This window comes from Scatophagus argus, chromosome 9 (assembly GCF_020382885.2).
Source record: "Scatophagus argus isolate fScaArg1 chromosome 9, fScaArg1.pri, whole genome shotgun sequence".
Classification (NCBI taxonomy): domain Eukaryota; kingdom Metazoa; phylum Chordata; class Actinopteri; family Scatophagidae; genus Scatophagus; species Scatophagus argus.
In genome coordinates, this window is record NC_058501.1 from 5,602,731 (window position 1) to 5,626,005 (window position 23,275).

Consider the following 23,275-nt stretch of genomic DNA (forward strand, 5'->3'; position numbering starts at 1 on the left):
AGAGTCAGCTAATCACCCAGCAGCCCACACATTCACAAGTGTATTTCCGTGCAAGGCTTACAGCAACATTCATTTTAATACAGACAGTTTTGCGCTGTGTGAAACATATCAATTACACAGGCAACATTTAGTCAGAGTTAGTGATAAATCACGCCTGTATTCTTGCACATATGCGCTTGTTTGCTTTGGTAATGGTGTGCGTACGCTCCTGTCTCTCTTTGTGTGTGAATGCTTGGTTGCTTCTCCTGTCAGCCCACTTTATTCATCCTGACACAAATACATTTTATTCTGGCTGTGATCAGCACTTTCTTGGCAGCTGACATTGTCCCATGGTAACGTCACGACTCCTCCCATACATGGTTCAACAGTTCCAGTGGGAATACTCTAGAAACTCAGCCCCAATGCCACCATGGCTAGGTCACCACCCCCTGCATTAGCCCATTCCCTAGCTGCAATAGCCAGACAGAGACGGGTGAGTGCAGCTCCATGTCCTCCTCTAACCCTTTACTACACACGGTGAAGCATCAAACTGCTCCTCGAGAACCAATTCTGTCCAGTCTCACTATTGCCATATTATTTCCAGTCGCACAGTCAGCAAAAGCTTAGTTACAGCTTTTCCTCCTGGCCTCTTTGGTGAGGGACTATCTTGTAACTGGAGCATCTCAGGTTTCATCTTAAAGAAAAAAGAGCATTTACAACAAATCATGGTAGAATTAGGGAGGATCATGATCATATTTTGAATTCTTTGTGGCTATCTAATCTACCTTTAACTCATATTACAGTGCCATCCTCAAACACATAGAAAAATCACTGGGTGATGTTGTTGTTCCTGTCTAGCAGCAGTAGGTGGGTTGTACTGAAACTTCAGTCAGCTGTCTGTGTCTCACTCTGGGCTATAATAATAGCCCATCCATGGCTAACAATAGAGAGGTAATAGATACCCTGCCTATTGTTGGCCCAGCCTGCTCTACTCTTTCCTGTCCCAATTCAACGCTACAGCACGTCACTATTAGCTCACTTAACTAAACTGACTACAGTGCACGCAGGCAGGCAGGCAGGCAGAAGCACAGAAGCAATCTGATATCACCTCACTACAAACAGGTTACACCCACCACTTTCCTATTAGAGTTATCATATACTACGTAGACTATATAAGAGATATGATAGGGGCTTAAAAGACTGGCACCTTCAGCCAAATAAACAGATGTGACCACAACACGACTGATATTAACTTGAACTCGCTGTCTCTCAACATCTGTCCGAAAGATCTGTTCAACTCTGGCTGCTGTAAAATCCCAAATCAAAAGGATTCCCTTGCATTAGTCGTCTCGCTGCACAGATTTAAAGCCAACCAGCCAACGAACCATCCAAGCAGCCGCCCACTCGAGGACAAGGCGACCAGCTTTTACTCGCCATCTACACCAAACACAGCCAATCGAGCAACTGCTTCTCGTGGCCTGATGCCCGGTGGCTTTAAATGCCTGCATTTCCTGCTTTGAGATTCTACTTCAAATCATTGCATTTATGTTTTACAAAGCAGGATTTCTCCAGTTGTATGCTGCAACAACCCCACCGCCCTCCTCATTCCACTACTACACATCCAGGCCATCTGAGCATCACCATGGCAATGGCAGCAGTATCTCAGTGGGACGAGTGATATTAAGGGATTAGTGGGAGATCCTCCATCAGACTTCGGTTGAGGAGCACGATCTCGGGATGACAACAACAGCTCACTGCGTCTCTGTCCTGATCAGTGCCAGATGATGGGGGTGAAAAGCAGGCCTCCTCACTGTTTCACAGCAGATATTGTAGCACATGCAAGACTACACAAACCGAGCAACCACAAATGCTCTAATGCATGCTCACACAGATACTGAATCTGTGAAATAATGCACTTAAAGCTCCCACAAAGCCACCTTCAGCCCTAGGCAGTGTGAGCAGTGGTCTATATGCAGTACAGTATGTCCTAGTGTAGGTTACATGGTAGCGCCTGTCTGCAGTGTTCAAACAGTGGGCTTATATAAGGGCCCAAGCTGCATTAGTGACGTTATGATAACGGCTGCTCTTTATCCTCTCTCCTATTTATGTCAGTCGGCTGCTTCTGTAATCTACCTACAGCAATATCTACTGTTCATGTAAAGCACTGTAATGCTACTAAACAACCTCTGATCCCTGCCAGACCTTTAACAACAACGACCAATTCAAAGTGGCAGGATGAGAATTACAATGGCACCATGACCAATAAAAGTAAGGATATAAATTCACAGAGGGAGGAATATATATATATATATATATATATATATATATGTGTGTGTGTGTGTGTGTGATGTGAGCAGGGACTGCATGACCAAACGTAAAGTTTGCCTACAAAACAAATACACAAAATCACTGTTCCAGTCATTACATAATAAATTCTAGAGTCTGGTTGTGAGGCCTCCATGGAGCTAATGTGTGTGAGTGTGTGGGTGTTTCATTGAGAGTCTAGTATGTCTATGTGTGTGCGTGTGCTGGGAGGCTCTGTTTGTTTATAGAACGCACTGGATAGTTTGAGTTTTGGCCCACACAAAGGCGTATTAGAAGGACTGGCTAGGCAGCATGCACGTTTGCACCTGCTCTGAGTCTTGAATGAGCAACACAGACAGACACACAAACACACACAGGGAAGTAAAGAATAGAGTGTCATGTGTAAACTGCTAGTAAATATACCAGCTCACACACAGAGCAAAGCATATTGGGGTGGGCGCGACTATTAAAAGCTCATTTTATTGCTTGTTTAACATTCATTTGGGTTTGCAGTAGTTCTTGTTTCCAAGGCTGTCATTACTGTAATTTCAAGAGGAAAAATGTGGGCTAACCAATCTCAACATGCATTTTAGACCTATCCAGTACACCTCTCTGCTTAGTTTCTCTCTACAGGGTCAAAATCTAGGACAAAAATCCTAACAAGGGTCTGTGCTGCACTGTCTTTCTGCAACATGAAAACTTCGTTTACCAAAAATAGGATTTATTAAGGTGGCCCATGTGAAATGTACTTGCTTGCATTCTGGGAAAAGTCTAACTTCACTTGAGTTGTGTCTTAGTCTGGGAAAATAAAAAATAAAAAAAATCTTTTATCATTAGCAGCAACATTCACTTGAGCTAATGGGCAAATACTTAAGGATGTTAGCCAGTTCAGAAACATATTACTTACTTGACGACAGACTTTGGAATCACCAGGAAAAACTAAATGAAGGAGACAGAGGGAAGGGGAACAGGGAATCTTTGGCGGAAACCCCAAGTTTTTAAACTTCAGACAGACCCTGGCTAGTTGTGTCCCCTTGCTTCCTGTACTGTATTGTGCTGTACTGGATTTGTCTCAACAGTATCATCAATGGTCTCGAAAGATACATTTAACATCAATGCTGCCTGCTACTCTATGGCAGGCACATATGTTCCTCAGAAGCACTAGGCTCCCCTCAGAGGGGCAGATGCTGTATATCTTCCTCTGCACTGACTCCACTCAGGGTGAATGGGACGGGGGATGGGCAATGAAAGTGATAAAGTGCCTTCTTCTCTGTGCCTTTTGCCTTCACATTTGTACTCTACTACTTTTATCTGCTTTTTTTCCTTTTTTTACTATTCAGCTCTGTCTGCATTTCTGTTGGATTGTGTTGATCTCATTGAGGCCACTCTTGCACAGCATGCTGGGAGGCTTACATAATGACAGGCCAGATGTTCTAGCGCCGGAGCTGTGATTGGGTTCTGTTCTGACTCAGTCCAGGATCACTAGCCACTAATGTTGCAATCATGTATTTTTTTTTAAACATCTATTCATCTGGGGACACTGCATCACATTTTTCAGTTACATTTTCACTAACATGTTGCAGTTTAAACAATGCTTTGACTAGCTGGGGATGTGAGCTGGTGACCTTAATGTACAAGGTAAATACTGCTTAAATACAGTAATTATTAAAATACTACAGCAATTTCAGTCATAGCTGACTAATTATTTAACATATACAGTCAAAAATGGATTACCCTGCACTGCAGTACTCACATTATTAAGAATTACTATAAATATAAAACATCCCTCATACAAGTTACCACAATCCAGTTCTCATTTTGAAATATTTTCCTCCTGTCATGTTTCTCCAAGGGCATTTCAAATTGTGCAGCCAGGGGCAGGAAAATCCCTGCAAACTTGAGGGATAAAAGCCAAGAACAGAACAAAACCTATGCTGACAAATGCAGATGTTATTTAGAACAAAGCCCTGAGAGACAATGGAGCCCAATGCTGTGTTGTGCCATGCAAGAGAATAGCAGGCTATGGGAGATGGCAGGCTGATTGCTATGTCAGTGTGGACTGAGGCTGTCATATCAGCAGTGAGACCTGATAGCATCTCAGACGTCAATGTCTGTCCTCTCATTTTCTCTCTGATGTTCTCTTCTCCTTTCCTGTCCTCTCTTCTCCTCTCATCCCTTCTCATTTCCTCTTCCCTCTCCTATGCTACCCTGTGCTATACACTCCTCTTAGTCTGCCCTCTTGTCTCCTTTTCTACTGCATTTCAGCTTATCCTTATGTGTCCCTTATGCTCCTCCATTAATCCCATGAAACAAAACGAACAATGAATCGATATTACTAACAAGTTTTGCCTGAGTAGCTAAAGACTGACTGACCCTTCTCTGTGACGTAGATCTGTATTGTTGTTCAAAAACGGTTAAAAATACATCAATAAGCCACACCCTACTGGATATTTGTTCTTTTATTAACCTGAATATAAGCACTGTAGTTTATTTTGATCACACACACTCCTGCTGCCATAAATATTCTCTAGCACACCCTCTGATAAAAATAGCCCACAACAAATGCATGTTTACTCCTGTTTGAGTGATGTTTGCTAAAATTACCAGTCCCGGCTGAAATAACCTATTGCATAAATCTATATTTCTATATGAAGAACTGGTCAAACATGTATATACAGTATATTGTAATGTGAAAGGGGTTTGTAAAGGCAAACTTGCAGAGAATTATCACTCCATCATTCAGTTCTGTGCAACATTCAAAAATATGATATATAACATTTCTGCATTAAAATGTCCTGACTCAAATTACAACATCCCAAATGTTTCCAGTGATGTTCACACACAAACAAATCCATAATTTTATTCAATGGAATGGTACTTTTGCCATCTAGCACTTTAATAAGTTTAACATGGCACAATGTGACATGAATAAAGCTTTTAAAGTCCAGCGTATAGCAGTTAGTGACATTTAATAATGTGGTTGCAAACACATAGCCAACAGTCAAGGTAAAAAACACAAAAAAAAAAATAATTTACAAAAAACACAAAGAAGGTCCTTTCTAAAGCCAGTGGTGTTTGTTTTGTCCATTCTGGGCTACTATAGAAACATGGGGGTGCAACATAGCGGACTTTGTAGGGACAAACACAATGATTTATACAGTAATGAAAAAATAATTGTTAATATTATATTGCATTTCTGCTCCCAGTCCCACTACAGCATACACACTGGACATTAAAAACATTACCTCGTCGATGAACATTTCTGGCTGAGATTGATTTTCATCAGAAATGATGGTTGTGTAACTACTAATCAAATTATACCTTGTGTTTCAGTTGTCTAGCTTCAGTTGTTTTGATTAAGAGCAACAGAAATGACATCCATCCATCCATTTTTTATCCGTATAGTTGCAGGGGCAGGGGGGCTGGAGCCTATCCCAGCTGCCTACGGGCCAGAGGCGGGGTACACCCTGGACTGGTTGCCAATCAATCACAGGGCTGACACACAAAGACAAAAAAGCACACACGCACACACTCACACCTCAGGACAATGTAAAGTAGCCAGTTAACCTAATGTGCATGTTTATGGGATTGTGGGAGGAAGCTGGAGTAGCCAGGGAAAACCCACGCAGGCACAATGAGAACATGCAAACTCCACACAGAAGGACCCATTGCTGTTTTTTTTACCTTTATGTATTCAGGGAAGTGACTGAGAGCAGTCACATTCACACCTGGAAGCCACCCAGTACAATCACCCTCTGATCTGCTGGTCACTGAGTAGCTCCAGTCGGGATTAAGGTCTTTTCTTAAGGGCATTTTAGTGGTGGTAATGAGGGAGCAATACTTTTTCACATTTCCCACACAGATTTATTCTGCTGGTCTGGCCTTGTCTTAAAAAGTAAATAGCAATACTGTGATTTAGCCATCTGTAGCATACTTAGTCTTCATTCAGACACTTTCAGGTGTGTGGGATAAAGCAGAAAAGGCAAATGAAGTCAGTGGCTGAAATGCAAAGACATATGGATAGGAGAGCACCAAAAGGACCTCGACACTTAAGTAATGCAACTTCGCTCCCATAATAGCACAGCATACAAGTAACTTGTAAATGTATAATTTCATATCATTTTAAAGATTGCAGTTGTGTTCTAACCAGAATTCATGTCCAGCTGAGCCACACTACTTGATAACATGCCAACCTTCCATATCCAAAGCACATTGTTACTTTAATTGGCATGATGATGTATCTCTTTGGCGTGTGTTCTGCTTTGTAGAGTCAAGACAGCTTCCACTCTCTCACTTTCTCTCCCTCTCTCTCTCCCTCCCTTGGGGAAAGTGATGGGGGATGGGAGTCTCTGAAACACTCATGACAGAATCTGCTCTTTGCATGGGAAGCAGAGCGAACATGGGTGAGTGAGCTAAGGGAGGGGGGGGGGGGGGGGGGGGGGAGAGAGAGAGTGAGAGTGAGTGAGAGAGAGAGAGAGAGAGAGAGAGAGAGAGAGTGTACTGTATATTGTCTAGTGGGAAGCTTCTGAGCATTGCCTCGCCTCACTTCACCAACATAGGCCTCTCTTTCTCTCTCAGTTATTTTTTTTCTCAAATTCAAATTTGCTGCATTTGCAACTGAGTCTTTCATCAGCAGGTTGTACACAGTTTCAAATGTAAGTAATCATTTAGACTGTAAGAACTATGTTACTACACTGGACTCCATGAAACACCACACAGTACACAACATACTGTACTTTGCACTATGTTACACAGATGCAATCACATCTTCATGGACTACAGTTTCCAGTGTTGTTTTACTTGGTCGGACAGATTTTTTTAAAATAAATTCTTAGTAACAAATTTGCTTCTCTTGTCTTTAAACAGACTGCAGTGTAACAGGAAGTGTTTCCCTGCTTGTGGCTCATGTTTGCATGGTGTGTTTTCTTTGGGTTGCCAGGTTCCTCCACCAAGCAGTGGTCATTTCATCTGTATTTATTCGAGGTCTTCCTCAGTTTCTGGTCGCTCAGATAATTTATAACATGCGTGTGTGCACTCTGCTACTCTCTCAGAGGGTTTGAGATCCTACTGTTTAGCCTCCAGGGACACGGGGCCTCTCTGTAGCTCTAACCCCAGCTGGTGCACTGGGCTCTCTAGCACTATCAGATAAATGACCGGGACAGCGGGACGAGGTTTGTGAGTGTGCATGTGTGGTGGGGGAGCAACAGAAAAAGGAAATGGGATGTGATCAATCAAAGCTAATTCTAGGTCAATGCTCTTCATGCTGAACACACACACACACACACACACACACCAGTATCCTACACGTCTGACTATAGCTGTGCTGCCTGATAACCAGAAACATGATTTTTTACAAATCACTGTGGATAGATAACTTTTAGAGAATGGGTCAATCAACACACACAGGTGGCATAATAAAGAGTTGAGGTTTTTTTGTTTTTTTTCCTACAAGAACCATCAAAATAAAATTCCTAGCTCTTAACCCCTTTATGCAAACAATTTAGTTCCGCTGTCATTCCATTCATAATGAAAGATCCAAATTAAATAAAGGACATCTTGTGGATGCTTATCACCATTGTACAGTGTAGTGTAATAGTTTAAACAGGGACCATGCTGTTCTGCAAATAGTGACAGCATAACAGTGTACATGGCAACAAGGTAATTTAAAATAGTGCTGGGAAATGTGGCTGAAATTAAAGGGACACTATGCCAAGTCTACGCATTCAGATTAGTCAATTTATTATGAAGAGGACCATCCCATGAAAAGGGTTGGATAATGTCTCCTATGGCTCTACAGAGCCTGGGTTTTCCATAGTCTGTAAAAATAACTTTGCTTGATATTATGGACAAAAAGACAGGATGTGTCAGCCTTTTATCTGCCTTCTGTAAAACCTCAAATTCGGTGGAAGTGTAATACACAAGTGTGATTGTTCCCAGATAATAATACTAAGCATTAATTCAAAAAATAGAGTTAATGTCAATACTATGTTATGTGTTGCCAGTAAACTGAACAGGAAGCCAGAGCTTCTTTTGTCTTGTGCAACAAAAAATGGCGGTGCTCAAATAGATGGCAGAGCAGCAGACACCTCAGAGTCCTGGAATAGCTGCATCTCAGTGGGAGTCCCCCCTACAAGGCAGCCAGTATAATTAGCACATGTCAAAGGAGGTTCCCGGGCAAATGACACAGTCCCCCCAGTTCATGTGCTGAACTCTGTCACAAGGAGGAAGAGGGACCAGGATATTTACTGGGATGCTAGTTATGTGGTCATGAAAACGGAAGGGAGGCTAAATAATACTTTTTGCTTGCATCACTCATAGATGTGCATTCTGATACTTGCCACCTGAAGGTCAAAGTTTGTGTGTGTGCTCAAATATCAGCTCCTGCTCTCATAATACATATGCAGTGAGAAAAATGGAAACAATGACAAAGCATTAGAGGGAAGAGGTGTAGGATGGAGGACATTACTACCCCCTCCTGACCCCCTTCCTGCTCCCATCTCCTAGCCACCAAGCAGAACCAGGAAGCAGCCCTTCAGGACTGGAGGAACAGGCAGAAAGGAGAAGTGGAGCCCCAGGCGTTCTGTGGGTCACCCCATCACAGGCAGCTGATGCCTGCCTGTAGGATACACAAATGTCTGGGTGGGTGGGGGTGGGGGTCCCATAACCATCATTACTGTACTACTCAGAGACTCACTGATGCGTGGAAAGCTAAGGTAGCTGAGAGCTCCAGTGTATTCAGTTTAATGGAACAAATTTGCCTGGAGCCATGCTTAATTGTACATGCTTCTGCATGGAGAAATGTTAGGATTCTGAACTCAATATACTCTTAAGACAGAAGCTCTGATGAGCTCTCTAGGACCTGATTCTAAGAAAGAACTATAGATATGGAGAGCACAGACCGCCTTATGGACTTGAGGAAATCGACATTTTCCACATGCAAACACACACACACACAGGCCTGCTAAGAATGAGCAGGAGAGAGAGAGTAGCTAATTACATGCAAGTCAGCAGCACTGGATTTCCATCCACGCTCTCTGTAGCACCTCCAGTGGGATGACAGCAAGTTGGCAAGCCCTGCAGCTGGAGGCTTCTCTCTCTCTTCTCCATCCCTCCATCCTCCTAGGATTCCCTCTGTTAGATTACACACTTCGCTGTTCAAACTGCCACTTTCCCAAAAAGCCATCCAAGCTGCTGTGGGATTGGACTATGACTGCGACAGCACAGATGCATGGGGCTATAGGGTTGGATGTTGCAGTGTGGGTGTTTGTTTCCGATGTTGAAAATGTTATGAACCATCTAATTACAAGTTAATCCACTGCAGTTGTACCTATGCCAGGGATGAGCATATTAACGCTGCTTTAGGATATGCCATGCTTGTGTGATTCATGGGTGAAGGAAGTGGGGATCTTTTGATGATTCATGATGCGTCACCTTGTACATATAGACAGAAAAAAATAAAACAGTCTTTCTGTATGAAATATTAAAAGAAAACTTTACTATTAAGGCAAAGATGTCAAAAGGTATCCTGCACATCAGAATCTCTCAAACGCAACAAAATGGTGGCAGCCAGCCCTTAATATTAAGTCTGTCTTTTGTCAGGTGCTAAGCATCTGCAGTACAGACCTGCTGGTGAGATAAAACCCCAGGTAACCAAGGCATGCAGGGGAAGAAGCCATGCTGGAAACATAATTCTCATGCAAATTAGCACACAAGCAATCGATACAAAGGCCCCTTTGTCCGCCCCAATGTCTTGTTATGCTTTCAGCTTGTGTGGCCTGCAATCAGGGTTACTTAACATTACGGTGAGACAGTCAGTCATGTCCCTTGCAAAGAACAGCCTCTTCTGCCCATGCTCAGTCATGACAAGGCTTTGACATCACTGTCAGACTAAGGGTGACTAAAACTGACAATCCCCTTTACCTCAGAGAAAAAGAAATAGGAAAAATAGTCAGCTATTGTGAAGGAGGCGGAGGGGGTAGACAGTGAAAGCAGAGGGAAGACGGAAAAGGCCTGGATGATTCACACAGCACGCACAGCAGCGGCTGAGGTAGCCGTGTCTTGGAGTACATGAGTCATGTTTATCATGCAGCAGCACTAGGTAGGGATTGCACAACTTTCACTCCATTAGGAATGCTGCCTTGGTGCACATATTTAACTAATGATGGAAAACAACAGCATTAATGCCTCTGAAAAGCTCCCAGTGATGGTATCACACATCCTTTACACTCAAGCCCCCATCCATACTGGGAGGCTGCAGCAATAGTAAAAACCTGCCTGAAATCTCTAACAGAAACGTGGATAGATTTAGTTCATCTGATCGTCTAAAATGTGGCCTAACACTTATGTTCCAGCCTGATCAAATCAAATCACTCCATCTCCTGGTTTGCAGCCACGCAAGCATGTGCATCTTTTTCAATGAAGAAGGAAAACTACAAGAAAATCAACAGGATAGAAATATTTAAGGCCACCATCCCAAAATCCCTCTCTTCTCATTAACCTGGCTTTCCTAAGAGAGTCAAACCAAATTTTTAAATAACAACACATCAACTGAGTGTGTCTTTACGACCAGGGCAAGAAGGCAGAGTGTGATACGCCACCATAAAGCAGAGTTATGGCTCTCACAGTAAAGGTTAAAGCGATGATGGCGGAAACAGTCCGGTCCACCTTAAAAACTAAACCCTACAGTGGACAGCGCCGTGGTGCTGAAACAGCTCCGAGCGACATCTGTACACGAGAGGAGCGGAGCGGGGTGGGGGGGGGACAGGATCCACCGGGACTTTAATGTTGAAATCACACACACCCCGCGTGCGCCACCACCACAAAGGACACCTTAAATGATCTTTCCAGTGTCATATTGTGTAATCTCGGTGACGTTCGTGGGGAAAGGTTAAGCAATTTGGCGTGCTTTTTACGTGAAAATGGCGCCCGTTGCTGCTAAACCAGCCCATTATAGTACAGCTACAGCTACAACAAAGTGGAGGGGAAAGGGGCTGGAATGTATGCCGCATTATAATATGATACACAGCCATTCAAATAAAGTATACTATAACGGAGGGGTCAAGAGATGTCAGCCAGGCGAGGAACAGATTCGCCTCACCTTGGTCCCGTTGGCTAGGAGTAGACTATTTAAACTCTAGCTTGGATGTCATGAGGCAACATGATCCACCAGCATCTCGCAGAGAGACAGGTATAAAAATTCATACTGTAACAACAACCCGCACACAGCCGGGGTTATTCCCCGCCGACAGCAGCACCAACAGCTTCCGCTATGTCCGCTTTTTCTTACTTTAACATCGACTGTTCCTTCGCTTCCTCCTTCCTCTGTCGGTCCATGACTCCGAGGATGATCTTCCTCTCCTCCTCGGTGAGGTGGCTGAGGTCGGGCATCTCCGGCATGGCGCCGGCCGCTGAGGCAGCAGCAGGGCCAGGGCCGCTCCGGGGCCCGTGTGGAGCAGACATCTTTTACACACAGTGGCTAAAAAAACGAGAAAAGCACCGTCAAGCAGCAGCATTCTGGGCGATGTTTTCTGTTACATTTCATGCTGTCAAAATTCAAATTGGCGGTGGGATTTGCTGGGGAGCACAGTGGCTCAGAGAGGCATGACAGCCCTGTTGGGACTATCATGCACATAGTACACTGTGCTGCGTAAATAAGCGTCAAAATATTAATTACAGGCTGCCTCCTCATCTATTAAATGCTCATAATAGGGTTATCGAATACACTGCGGCCGAATGAGATTTGCCCCGCAATTCGAAATAATCGAGCTGTTGCAGGTTGAAACGTCAAATTCACACATGAAAATGCCTGAAACAGAAAACATTCAAGATTAGAAACAGATGCCCTTAAAAGAAGCCGGAGCGCACAGAGTGTAGGCTACAACCTGCAGGTAGCCTATTCCAAACACAAGCCACCATCCAGCCAGGGATTAAAAAAAAGTAGAAAAATACAGAGGATTAAAAAAAAACGAAAAAACAAGTCTTGCCTTTTATTTTGCAGTCATGTTAAATCCTGTCTAACCCATCGCTGCCATCCTTTAGAAAGGCTTTACTCGCATGTTGGAATAAAAGGTGTCCGGTCCGTCCTTGTTTGTTTTCGTTTGGAGTCCTTAACCCTCCTCTGTCACTCCGCTTAGCTCGCTTTCCTCCAGGTTGGTAATTCTTGGTGATTTCTTAAATGCACAAAAATGGATGCAGAGAGAGTGAGGGAGGGAGGGGGGAGAGAGAGAGAGAGAGCGAACGAGAGAGAGAGAAAGAGAGGGGAGGGGGAAAATCCAGATAGGAAGAAGAGGAGGAGCGATGGAAATACGTGGAAGAATAAAGCGGAGAGGACGCGCTGGATGTTCATTGACAGCAGGCAGACAGCAGCAGCGAAAACACGGAGTGGAGGAACTGGGTGCAGCGGGAGCAGCTCAGCACAACCAAGAGCCCGATGCATATTTCATAACCACACCATGAGCACTGTGAGAGTGGGGAAATGTGAAGATAAATACGCTACATGACTGGTGACACTGCAGGTGTGGCGCTGGTGTCGCTCAGTCCTGTTTCTAGTTAGTGTACAGCAGAAACCTGGCTTCACTGAAAAGCTCAAGTGAGAAGTTTTTGTGATGATAAATGAAGGAGAACAGAGATCAGGGAGTTGGAAAGGCCGTGTGATTCACAATTCAATTCAAATTATTCTTTCATGTTAAAAAAATGACAAGTTGTGCCAAGGGTCAACCAGTAAAACTTCAGACTCCTGGTACCACATTCCACTGTGCCAAAGGAACTGTAAAACCAAAATGGACTCCTTTTCTTTTAGTAGCTCTAGACACAGATGCAACAGTCTTGGATCACACCATCATTCTTGTGTTGGTACTCTTGTGAACCCTTATCTGAAACAGTCAGGAAGTGACTTTCTCATTTCTAAATCCCTCAAACCAATCCAAGTTCCTTCCCCAAACACATCTCTGTCTCTCTTAGGCAGCACTGCTGAGAGGATTTGAAGGGCAACATTAAGTGGATACATCCTCTACCTCATTAGGGCTGGTAAGTAAATTAGCACCTTTGCAGTGATCGGCTGCAACAGTCAAATAAGGTAATTTGCTCCAAATGACATTTTTACAACAAAAACTCAGTTTAGAATTTTATTATAAATGTACATCGGCCAATAGTGTGCAAGTCCCACATACATACAGATTCAATGTAGTAAGCTGAAAAACGTTACCTTACTCCACAGGCAATCAGGTATTCCAGAACTGAGGGGGAACACAGAAAAACTGGAGGAAAACAAGTTTTTTCTGATTTTGTTAGTCAGCCACATCTTTCAAACTGCTTTTTTTTTTTTAACCAACCTGAGGGTTTAATGTCCAGCACACGGGCTAAAAGTAAACTTACAATATCACAGCATAAGGAGAAAAGGGAAAAATAAGTAAGTAAGTAAATGTATAACACATTATGGGACCAGGTGTGTAGTAGAAAGTACACAAGGGTTTGAACTTCACTCTCATGCTCTCTTCTGTCACAGCTGCTTCCATCAGTTTTCATGTGTCCCACTGTGAGCAGCACCACAAGAGACTCTCCCAATGGGTGCACCATCAGCCCCACGCACACGGTTTGCCCCAGTGAAAGTACAAAAGACATGCAAAAGATGCAGACTTCTTACAGGGTGGTCATGGATGCGGCCAGGATGAGGCTATGATGGACAGACTTTTGATTTGTCACAGAACAGAACTGAATCCTTTGTAGTTTTAATAATCAACTGTAGCACATTCCTTGGTTAAACTTTATTAATGGGGGAAAAATAGAAACTGAAACGCTAAGAACATTAAGTGGCAGGTAACTATGTGCCAAGCCACATTACACTGGATTAATTGACTCTGATCTTGATTTAATTCATTCATTATATTGGCAGTGGATCCTGTGATGAAAAATGCTAACTTTCTAACTACTGTCCTTCCCAACAGCTGAGAAATCCAGACTGTTTTGTCTACATCCTTAAGTTAGAGCAGTTTGATTGTGTCCCATGTCCACCTCAAATCTTGATGACAGCAACCTCTGTCTTCTGTCCTTTTCTCTGGCTGTGTCTATTTAACCACAGTGACAACATGTTTGTCCTTCTCAGACACCACAGGAACAGTTCCTGGTTTGCTGTGCTTGCGGACGTTCCTCTCCCTGGCAAGACAAAAGAGGAAGAAACGTGAATGACTCAAATCTGTTGGTGAGAATGTTCAGGAGAGGATGGAGAAAAGAGGGATGGAGGGAGCAGAGAGAGTGAACAGACTGAATATGAGACAGTTGATCTAACATCCACGTCACCGACTATTCTAATGCACCCTGAAAATAATGCATAAAGCATGGATAATAAATCATTCACAGTCCAAACACTTGTCTAGTGTGTCACAAATCTGCTGGTAATTAAAAAAAAAAAAAGAAAAAGAAAAGAAAAAAAGCCATAAACTGAGCTATGAATCACTGGACGCAGGCAGGGCAAATCAGGACAATCAGTCCACCATACGAGTTGTAAATGAATGTGTAAGGCTTACTGAGACCATGTCACAAGGAGCAGTGCCATCTGTGAGATTTTCCATCAGGCTGCTGTGACTGCATAGGTCAAACCTACCCTGGCATCAGCCCAAGTCTCCCTCACCTCCACATGGACACAAAGGGGACATTGCACCATTCCTACAGATAAATCATCTAGCTCACTTCCTATTCCATAAAATGAAAAGAAAAACAATGAATTCATACTTCCTACGGCGAGCCTCTTTCATAACCCTCAGCTCCTCCCTCTGGTGGTGGATGTTCTTCGGTAGATGTCGGTGACGAGCGATGCGTCTGATCTGCGGGTGGTGCTGGTACTTCTCCTTCAGCTTCTGACTGTAGTTGATGGCTTCCCTCTCTCTCGGGGCCAGCTGCGCGACACAACACAGGACAAGTTGGTTAGATAAAAAATTTGGGGGGGGGGGGGCAGAAAAGTAATGGGGGTTAAAAAGACCAGGGTGGACTAAGAGACAGTGCAGGTGAAGAGGAGAAGTGAAAAGGAGAGGACCAAGAAAACACAGGACTGTTTCACACACCCTGCCCTCTGCACACACTGAGCCCTGTACGTTAGCGTTCATACTGATAAACAGCTTTCTCGGGTTTACATACATAAAGCCAGGCTTACAAAGCACCGGCTAGTATATTTTGTTTCTTTTGGACAGAGTTAGACTGTCTGTTTCCACTTTTGTGCTAAGCCAACTGACTGCTGGCCACAGCTTCACATTCAACACACAGACATGAGAGTGCTTTCCAATTCTCTCATCTAACGCAGCAACAACACAAATAAGCATATTTTCCCAAAACGTTGCTTCTGAGAGACAACAGTTAAAATTCACGAGTGCAGGATGTCCTTTTCAGCTCCACATTTTAAGCATATAAACAAAGGACCATTGCTGTTTTTTCTTTCCCAGGCTCTAGGTGACGGAGAATGACCCTTGCAGAGTCTACACTTCTGAAACTCCCTCTGGAGAGGAGTCAGTCGCCTTGTTATAAGCATTTAACTTGTTACGTTGTATTTATATGTGCCACATGAACATGAATGTCATTTACGGTACTATTTTAAATCAATACAGCTGTCTCAGCAGCTGTTCAGTGGCTCGTGTTTCACTTCTTTTGCTACGCAGGCTGCGTAGAAAGGTTGTTTAGTTTACTTCTGCTGCTTTAACAAGCCCATTTACGTTTTAGACATATTTAAAGCTAAGGTGCTGGTTTGTTAATTATTGACAGTTACCATACTCAGTCCAACATCATAAAAATGTTGGCCGGCACAGTAAGCAGTAACTTCATCTTGACAACATTCTCATTCAAAACTGAATCAATGTCTGTTAAAAAGTGAAGACACCAACTCAACAGCCTCCCTCCCTCTCTTTCTTCCACATAAAAGCACCAGCTACTCGGACACGTCTTGGCTGAGGCTGCCCTCCTCAAAGGCTTTTATTCTAATTAAAAGCAATGATTTGTCTCTGATTCAATTTGTTGAAGAAGAGCGTTCAGATGCTTATCCTGTTGGACCAAACTAATTCCCCTGGATACACACATGGTTAGCCTGCTAAATGCTGCTTGTAGAATCTCAACAAGATGGATGTGAGACAGCAGGGGATGATGCATTTCTTTGTTTCTGTTTTGATAGGGAGGCTCAGATGATGTATACTTATTTAAGCAAAGACAATTGGCTCAGCAGGGTACCGTAATGACTCAAAAATAAGGACTGCCCGTTTGTCTGAGGCAAGTAAAACGCCACTTTGGGCTAGTAAATCTAGTGTCTTACTGGTAAAAAAAGAATTTTACACATTGTTTTTTTCCCCAGAGTTGATAATGAAAGTATTCAAGGAGTGAGTGGCTCACTCCTTGAATACTGAGAGCTGCACATGTACAGTACTGATCAAGAACTCAAGAACAAATGGCAGCAGGTAAAAGCATTTATGAAGTGCAGTGCAAGCAAACATTTCAATTGTCCTGGAAACAGGAGTTCAGTTGGGTGATATTAGAAGATGTGGGTGAGACTGTGTAGTTTGCACCTGCCTGTTAGAATATACGCTATACAGACAAAAGTATCCAGACAGACCTCTTTATTGGGCTTCAGCATACGAAGACATTTTGAACAATGCTATGCTTCCAACTTTGTGGTGACAGTTTGAGGAAGGTCCTTTTCTATTGCAGCATGACTGTGCCGCAGTGCACAAAGCAGACGTGGCTGGATGAGTTTGGTGTGGAAGAACTTGACTGGCCCGCACAGAAACCTGAGCTCAACCCCACAAAACACCTGAACTGGAAAGGTGATTGTGAGCCAGGCCTTTTGGTCCAACATCTGTGCCTGACCTCACTACTGCAGTACTGCATAAATGGGCAAACATTCCCACAGAAACACTCCAAAATCTTGTGGAAAGCCTTCCCAGAAAAGTGGAAGCTGTCAATTGCAAAGCTGTCTGTGTATTTAGAATGCAATGTCAATAAAGTCCCTGTTGTGTAACCGTCAGGTGGCCCAATACTTTTGTCTATATAGTATATACTAAAATACAGGCAGGCTCTCAACCTGCTATCAGCAGTTCAGGTCTAGATAAAAACACAAACAGCTTGAATAAACTGCATCCAAATGACACATACATGAGGACGCGATGTGAGTGCTGGTGAAGAAAACGCTGACAGACCGCAGGCAGAGCTGTGAGGTAAAATGCAGCCACAAACAGAGTGGCATAGATCGAAAAGAGGTCACTGTCACTTAAATCATATTTAGGATCTGCACAATCACATGCCATTGATCTTTTTGCTAATGGAACTGAAATGAGGCATTCTGTCAGTTACAGTAACACTGAATCCATCACTCATCACTAAGATCTGGGGACACAGTGAAAAAACTCATGAGGCAAGAAATACAAGTATTAAACAGACAGTTTAGAAACAAGCATTGAGTTTTGATATATTGTCTTAACTACTACTTTTGGAGGTAAAACTAAAAGTAAACATGCTTGAAATGCCAGCAAAAATCCTTTGTTGACAAAGAAAAACTGTAAAAGGCACAACTATGTAAAGTATAGACCTTACCACACCTGTGTAGCCCACAGCTCACCTCTGAGGCTAGCAACTCAAGGTGTCATTATCCACTACTAGAATAACACACCCGAATCTCTAACTGAACAGTTGGCGGTCAAGTTAGATTATGGGTTGATGTAGGCACAAGGTTTTAACAAGAGGAGAAGACTGCATGGATTTAAAAACATGCTCTGTGGAATGAGTGTTAAATCTGCCAAATACTAAATCGCTGGACTACTCTTAAGATTACCTGAGTGTTCACATGTCCTGTACCTGGTCCACATGGGAGACATTTAGCCTCTTTCCACTTGCTCACTCCAAACATGTCGGAGGAACTGACACAATTCTATTTTAACTCAGTGCAGCTGTCTGCAGCAGCTCGTGTTTTGCTCACAAGGTTCTTTTTAAGCTTCAAGTCTGTTCTCATAAAAAGGTATTTGTACCTTTAAGATACTGACTGAAATAACCCAGAATCAAGCAGTATCCAAACCTCTCCAGTCACCTGTATTTGATTGTTTTTGTTCACAGATCGAAGGGGGAAAAAAAAGACTGTTTGTATGGTTTGCTCGCAGCCAATCACCACAAGCATTCTTCGGTTTAATGTGACGTGCGATTGGCTCACTAATGCAGCAGCACACAGTGTGATGTGTGGGTTAGTCGAGTGCGGTGGTACCTGGTCTTGGCTGACTCATCAAGATTCCTTGAGCATGGTAAAGATATTTTACTCAACTGAAAAACAGGACCTAATTGATTCAACATGTTTCAGGTGTTGGCTTAAAAATATAAAGGGTCTAATTTACACTGAAGCCAAAACGCTGCTTCTGTCAAGTTATGAGAGAAAGGGGGGGAAAAAAGAAAAACCAAAAGTGATGTGTGGCAGCTGACAGAAGTTCCAATCAGTCCAGTGTGATGCCTTCAGACACAGACAAAGCCTTGATTCAGCATTTCAGCATTTCTTGATAATTAAAGACCCTTTCAGTACAACTTGATTGTTAATGCTTCATTATGCTCAGTGGCCCGCTTTAAGTGATTGGCCGACTCAAACTGCTGATAGGAGCAGCCCTTGTCTGATCTCTTTAAGTGCAAAGCTTGCGAATAAATCTTCTCTTACACACTGACAGTAAAACTGGTGCCAAAAGTGGGCCAATTTTCCACTCTGAAGCTGCATTAAGAGAGTAAGCAAGAGTGAATCAGACTGGGAATGAAAGATGGCTGTCGAAGATGGCACATGAGATGCCCAATGATTTTCACTATTCAGCCACAACTGGGATGTGGGCTTTAGAACAGTTTCCAACATTTTACAGGAGCTTTATGTGACTGCTGAGCATAACATTAAGGCCAATGTTTCAGCTTCCTCAGACTATATTAACTGAATACAATACATGTGACGCTCACTAGTTGACAAGTACAGTACGCGTCGGTGGACATTTGTTTGGAAAAGGACAGTCTTTTAGCTGAATCTTGTGCTGGGAATTTGCCAAACAACTGCACAAGCTTTTGAGTTTTTTGGGCTTCCACTTGCCACCTGCTATAGTAGTCACTGTGCCAGTTGGTACGTTGTACTTATTGAGAGTGATTCTACACTAAGTCAGCATCCATCAGGGCATTTGGCAACAGTAGCTCCTGGCAGAGTCACCCACTCCTACCCCACTGAGGTGGGCCCAGGGCCATGGCTGTGTCAAAGAGTACAGCTAACACATAAAGCAAGCTCAGGTAAAAGACTGGAGGGAGATACAGCACACAGTCTGACAGCTGTTGATTACCACTTACCAAGAAGCAGCTAATACGCAGCAAGCTGCCTTAAATAGAAAACCGACAGAGTTAAACGCAGGAAGGAAATAGAGAAGACAAGGCGGGACTCACCACTCCGAGTTTCTCAGCTGCGTTGGCCTTCCATAGTCGGATATTCATTTCATCAGAACCGCTCAGGATGTATTTGTTGTCTGCTGACCATTTGACGCAGATGACATGCTGCATACGTTTGGTGTGGTAGACTTCCCTAAATTTCAAAAAAGAAATTAATTTTAACCAAAATACACATAGACTCATTTCATGCTGCCAGCTACCATACTGGCATTGGTAACTGATAACATTTAACATTAAGAAGAGCCTTCAACTTGGGGCGCCTCAGTACCTTGCCCCTAGTGTAGTCCCGACTGGCTCACTGGCAAGATTAATTGCTAACGTTCGTACCAATACCTGCACTTCACCTATTAACACGTGTCAAAATGTGTGTTGTGAAACAGGTCAACACTTGCTGATGCTGAAAATGATCATATTCATTGAGAAACAAAGTGTTTTCAACTGTTCCCGCAACACATAGCATTCATGGGGGATTCTCATCCTAAGCCATCTTGTAATGCTGTCCAGCTATGTGCCCCTGGTTACCGTTACCACAACTGAAGCCATTCGTTCTGGAGCTTGACAAGTGAACAAACACACGCTGTATGTACCATTACGTCACACAGCAACCAGGCAATGGTTGTTTATTTTGTTTGTTTGGTTTTTTTTGGTTGAAAAGGTCAGTCGAAACATCAGCGTCCGCATAGTAGCTTTGCCAACTAGAAACTATTATTAGCTATGCTTGCCAACAGGACTGTTTCCACAACAGGCATTCTGAATTGCCGTATTAAGAAAAACAGGTCAGTGTTGCCATTTCCTTAACATAAATATCAATAATTACACTCAAAGGGCAGGATACCCAATCAGCTCTGCCTGATGCATGCATGAATACATGTTAAACTAAGTAAAGATAATGACTTTTATAGACCTCAGAAATAACAGTATGAATACCATCAGCTACATTAAAAAGATAACTTGCCTTTTTTGGAAGCTGCATTACTAACCTGCTGTGACCACCGTCCTTGGGGAAGATGCGGATGGTTTTGTCAAAACTAGCAGATACAAACTCCTTCCCAGTGGGAGAATAGTCAACATCCAGCACTGCAGAGACATGGTCCATGTGCACTGTGATCGGCCGGTCCAGGTACCTCATGTCATAGGTGTACAGGCTGATGAGACAAAGAAAAACAAAATCACTTGTTAATAAAATTGCCCTTTACTGAAAGGCATATCAGTAAAACTCTACGGGGACTGTAATAAATATGTAGAGGAGACCTAATGAAGCGCACGAGTACCACCAAGTGAATCACTCTCACTGTAACAATCATCAGTATCCTCAACTCACTTGTAGTCCTCATTTGAACATGTGAAGTGATAGGCTTCCATCGGGTTCCAGCACAATGTGTTGCTCCTCATAGTCATAATAACCTGTGGTAGAAAGTGAGCAGTAGGTCACTATCTTGTCATTGTGAAGAGATGAGCATAGAGAAAGGTAAATTCCTGTCACAACTGAATGGTAGGACCTACCTTTTTAAGTGGTGCCGATTCTCTCATGTCATATAGTACTATACTTCTGTCAGAGGCACAGCTTGCAAGAAGTTCAGTCTGTGGAAAGATGTGAACCACAGATTTAAATAAGTCTGACTAGAATCACTTTGATGTTAGTTTGAATATAAACATATTGTTAATGGCAAAGTATTTTTCACTCTGTGACAGGACAAGGCCGGTGTGAGTGTGGTGGAGACACGGTGTCTCACCTCCACAGGGTTGAAGTGGACGGAGCTGAAGCTGTCTACACCCCATGTGAAAGAGCGGATTGGACTGCTCCTCTGCTCATCCCAGATGTCCACCTGCTGGCCACATGTTGCAAACACAGCATCCTTCAGGTGATGGTCCAGTCCTGTGAAGACTGTCTGCAGAAGGCAAGAATCATTTTTAACAGAATCAAAATGTCAGTATTTTTATGTTATGATGATGTAACCACCTATCGTCTTTGATAACGCTACTGCATCAGATGCACGCTGATCATACCTTGCCTAGAATAGTGTTGACTGGCTCCTCGTCCTCTCCGTAACCTGGTGCCTCCATTTTCCACTGCTTGATTGTTTTGTCATCACCAACCTGTTACAGTCAGTGTGGCGAGATATAAAACAGAAGCTGTATTAAGGTCAGCTCATAAGAAATAGACAAAAGGAAATGAAAACTCTTCTCAGGTGCTGAAGGGCAGCAGTCACCGTAAAAAAGGACGTTCCACAGTAGCGGACAACCATTCCCCGGACAAAGCCTTCATGTGCTTGGAGTGTGCGGACACAGTTATGTTTAGTCAGATTCCACACTTTGACCTAAGGATCAAATAAAACATCCTGTCAGTCTCAAGAATGAGTGAGTAACACTTACTGTGTGCACAACGTTCAAAAGGTGCAACAAACGATGTTATTAGCTGAAGTCATGTATTAATACTTTGGCAGATAGTTACCTCCCCATCGCAGGAGCCAGAGAGCAGGGTGGAGAGGCTCGTGGCGTGCTTGGCCATGCAGTTCACCCCATCTCGGTGTCCATCCAGAGATGCCAGGAAAGGCTTGGCAAACACCCTGTCAAGCTTGGTGGCATTCAGAGCCCGTGTGTATTCCCTGCACATCTCAAACGGATGAAGTGTTGGGTCATAGTTTCTAGGAACTACGAGAGAGAGTGATCACACCTTAATGAGCCACATGGACATTTCACTAGCATATATATATCAATATTGAAGCCAGCCAAAAGTATAGATATCATATTTAATGGAATCAACTTAAAAGTTCATCATAGAGATAACCCTTTGTGTTTACTCATACGTTACTTTCAGTTACACTCTTTAATATATCTCATACGAGCTACTGGACGTACACACATACTGTAGAGTAATTCCCGATTTTCATTCAGCCATATAAACAGATTCTAACGTTGTAGCTGTTAGTTACAGGGACGTATTTATAGTCTATCCTATTGCTATGTACTATCTTTAAAAGCGTACAGACAACAGCCTCGTTTCTGCAAAAATAATTGTATTGTCTTGTTTTTGTAGTCACTATGCAACAGGTTGTAAATGTAGGTTTGACCGGACTTATTTCATATACTGTGTGTAGTTGATGTTTGCTGTGAAAAACAGTACCACTAGCTAAATGTGTTTAGCCTATCCTAGTCCAAAGTTTATAACTTACCACGCTGAATATCAAGTTTGGTCTCCCGAACATATTCATCCGGGTTCCTCGAGAGGACTTTAACTTTCATTTGGCAGTAAAATGAAAAATGTATACACACTTGGTAAGGTAATACGCAACCAGGTTTAAGCTAAACAAGGAAAAAAATTAGCATGAACTGGCCATGTGTAGATCAAGAGATTCAGGACCGCGTTGCATTGTGGGATTTCCAGTCCTCCAGCTTGCGTCACTGACAGGTTCAAAGAAACAGCTGTCAAGGTGCAAAATTTAACAAGAAAAAGACAGGAAACACAATAATTAGTTTTCAAATTAAATATTTTCAGTTGATGTGAAAGTACATAGCCTGAGTGACTTTTACTGTTGGGACAGTTAATTCATATTATGGATAAACCTCTAGATTCTTT

At 43.0% G+C, this 23,275-nt stretch overlaps 2 protein-coding genes across 13 annotated transcripts in view; both read right to left on the minus strand.

The window, feature by feature from the left end:
• rims2a (regulating synaptic membrane exocytosis 2a) overlaps nt 1-12,473 on the minus strand; it is a 133,290-nt gene extending 120,817 nt beyond the window's left edge. For all 12 annotated transcript variants that reach the window (XM_046399811.1, XM_046399808.1, XM_046399797.1 and 9 more), the window contains exons 1-2: nt 12,267-12,473; nt 11,570-11,758 (exon numbers count right to left, since the gene is read on the minus strand). In XM_046399811.1, the coding sequence (XP_046255767.1) occupies nt 11,570-11,742 (173 nt within the window). In that variant the 5' untranslated portion in view covers nt 11,743-11,758; nt 12,267-12,473. The remainder of the gene's footprint in view (nt 1-11,569; nt 11,759-12,266) is intronic.
• Nucleotides 12,474-13,593: 1,120 nt separating this feature from the next.
• Nucleotides 13,594-23,112, minus strand: dcaf13 (ddb1 and cul4 associated factor 13). Its single transcript, XM_046400367.1, has 11 exons — nt 22,872-23,112; nt 22,151-22,350; nt 21,909-22,016; nt 21,706-21,795; nt 21,432-21,587; nt 21,202-21,279; nt 21,020-21,102; nt 20,679-20,843; nt 19,696-19,831; nt 15,010-15,173; nt 13,594-14,433 (listed from the first exon to the last, which is right to left on the minus strand). Exons 1-11 carry the CDS (start codon nt 22,939-22,941, stop codon nt 14,346-14,348), a joined length of 1,338 nt encoding a protein of 445 aa, XP_046256323.1. The 5' UTR covers nt 22,942-23,112; the 3' UTR covers nt 13,594-14,345.
• Nucleotides 23,113-23,275: the final 163 nt, after the last annotated feature.

What these genes read in the sequence shown, in the direction of transcription:
- dcaf13 (XM_046400367.1), bottom strand. Translation starts at nt 22,941, where the DNA reads ATGAAAGTTAAAGTCCTCTCGAGGAACCCGGATGAATATGTTCGGGAG. An exon ending in TCAACACTATTCTAGGCAAG is followed by an intron (nt 21,588 to 21,705) that starts GTATGATCAGCG and finishes TGCCTTCTGCAG; the next exon opens with ACAGTCTTCACAGGACTGGA. An exon ending in TGTTCAAATGAGGACTACAA is followed by an intron (nt 20,844 to 21,019) that starts GTGAGTTGAGGA and finishes TTGTCTCATCAG; the next exon opens with CCTGTACACCTATGACATGA.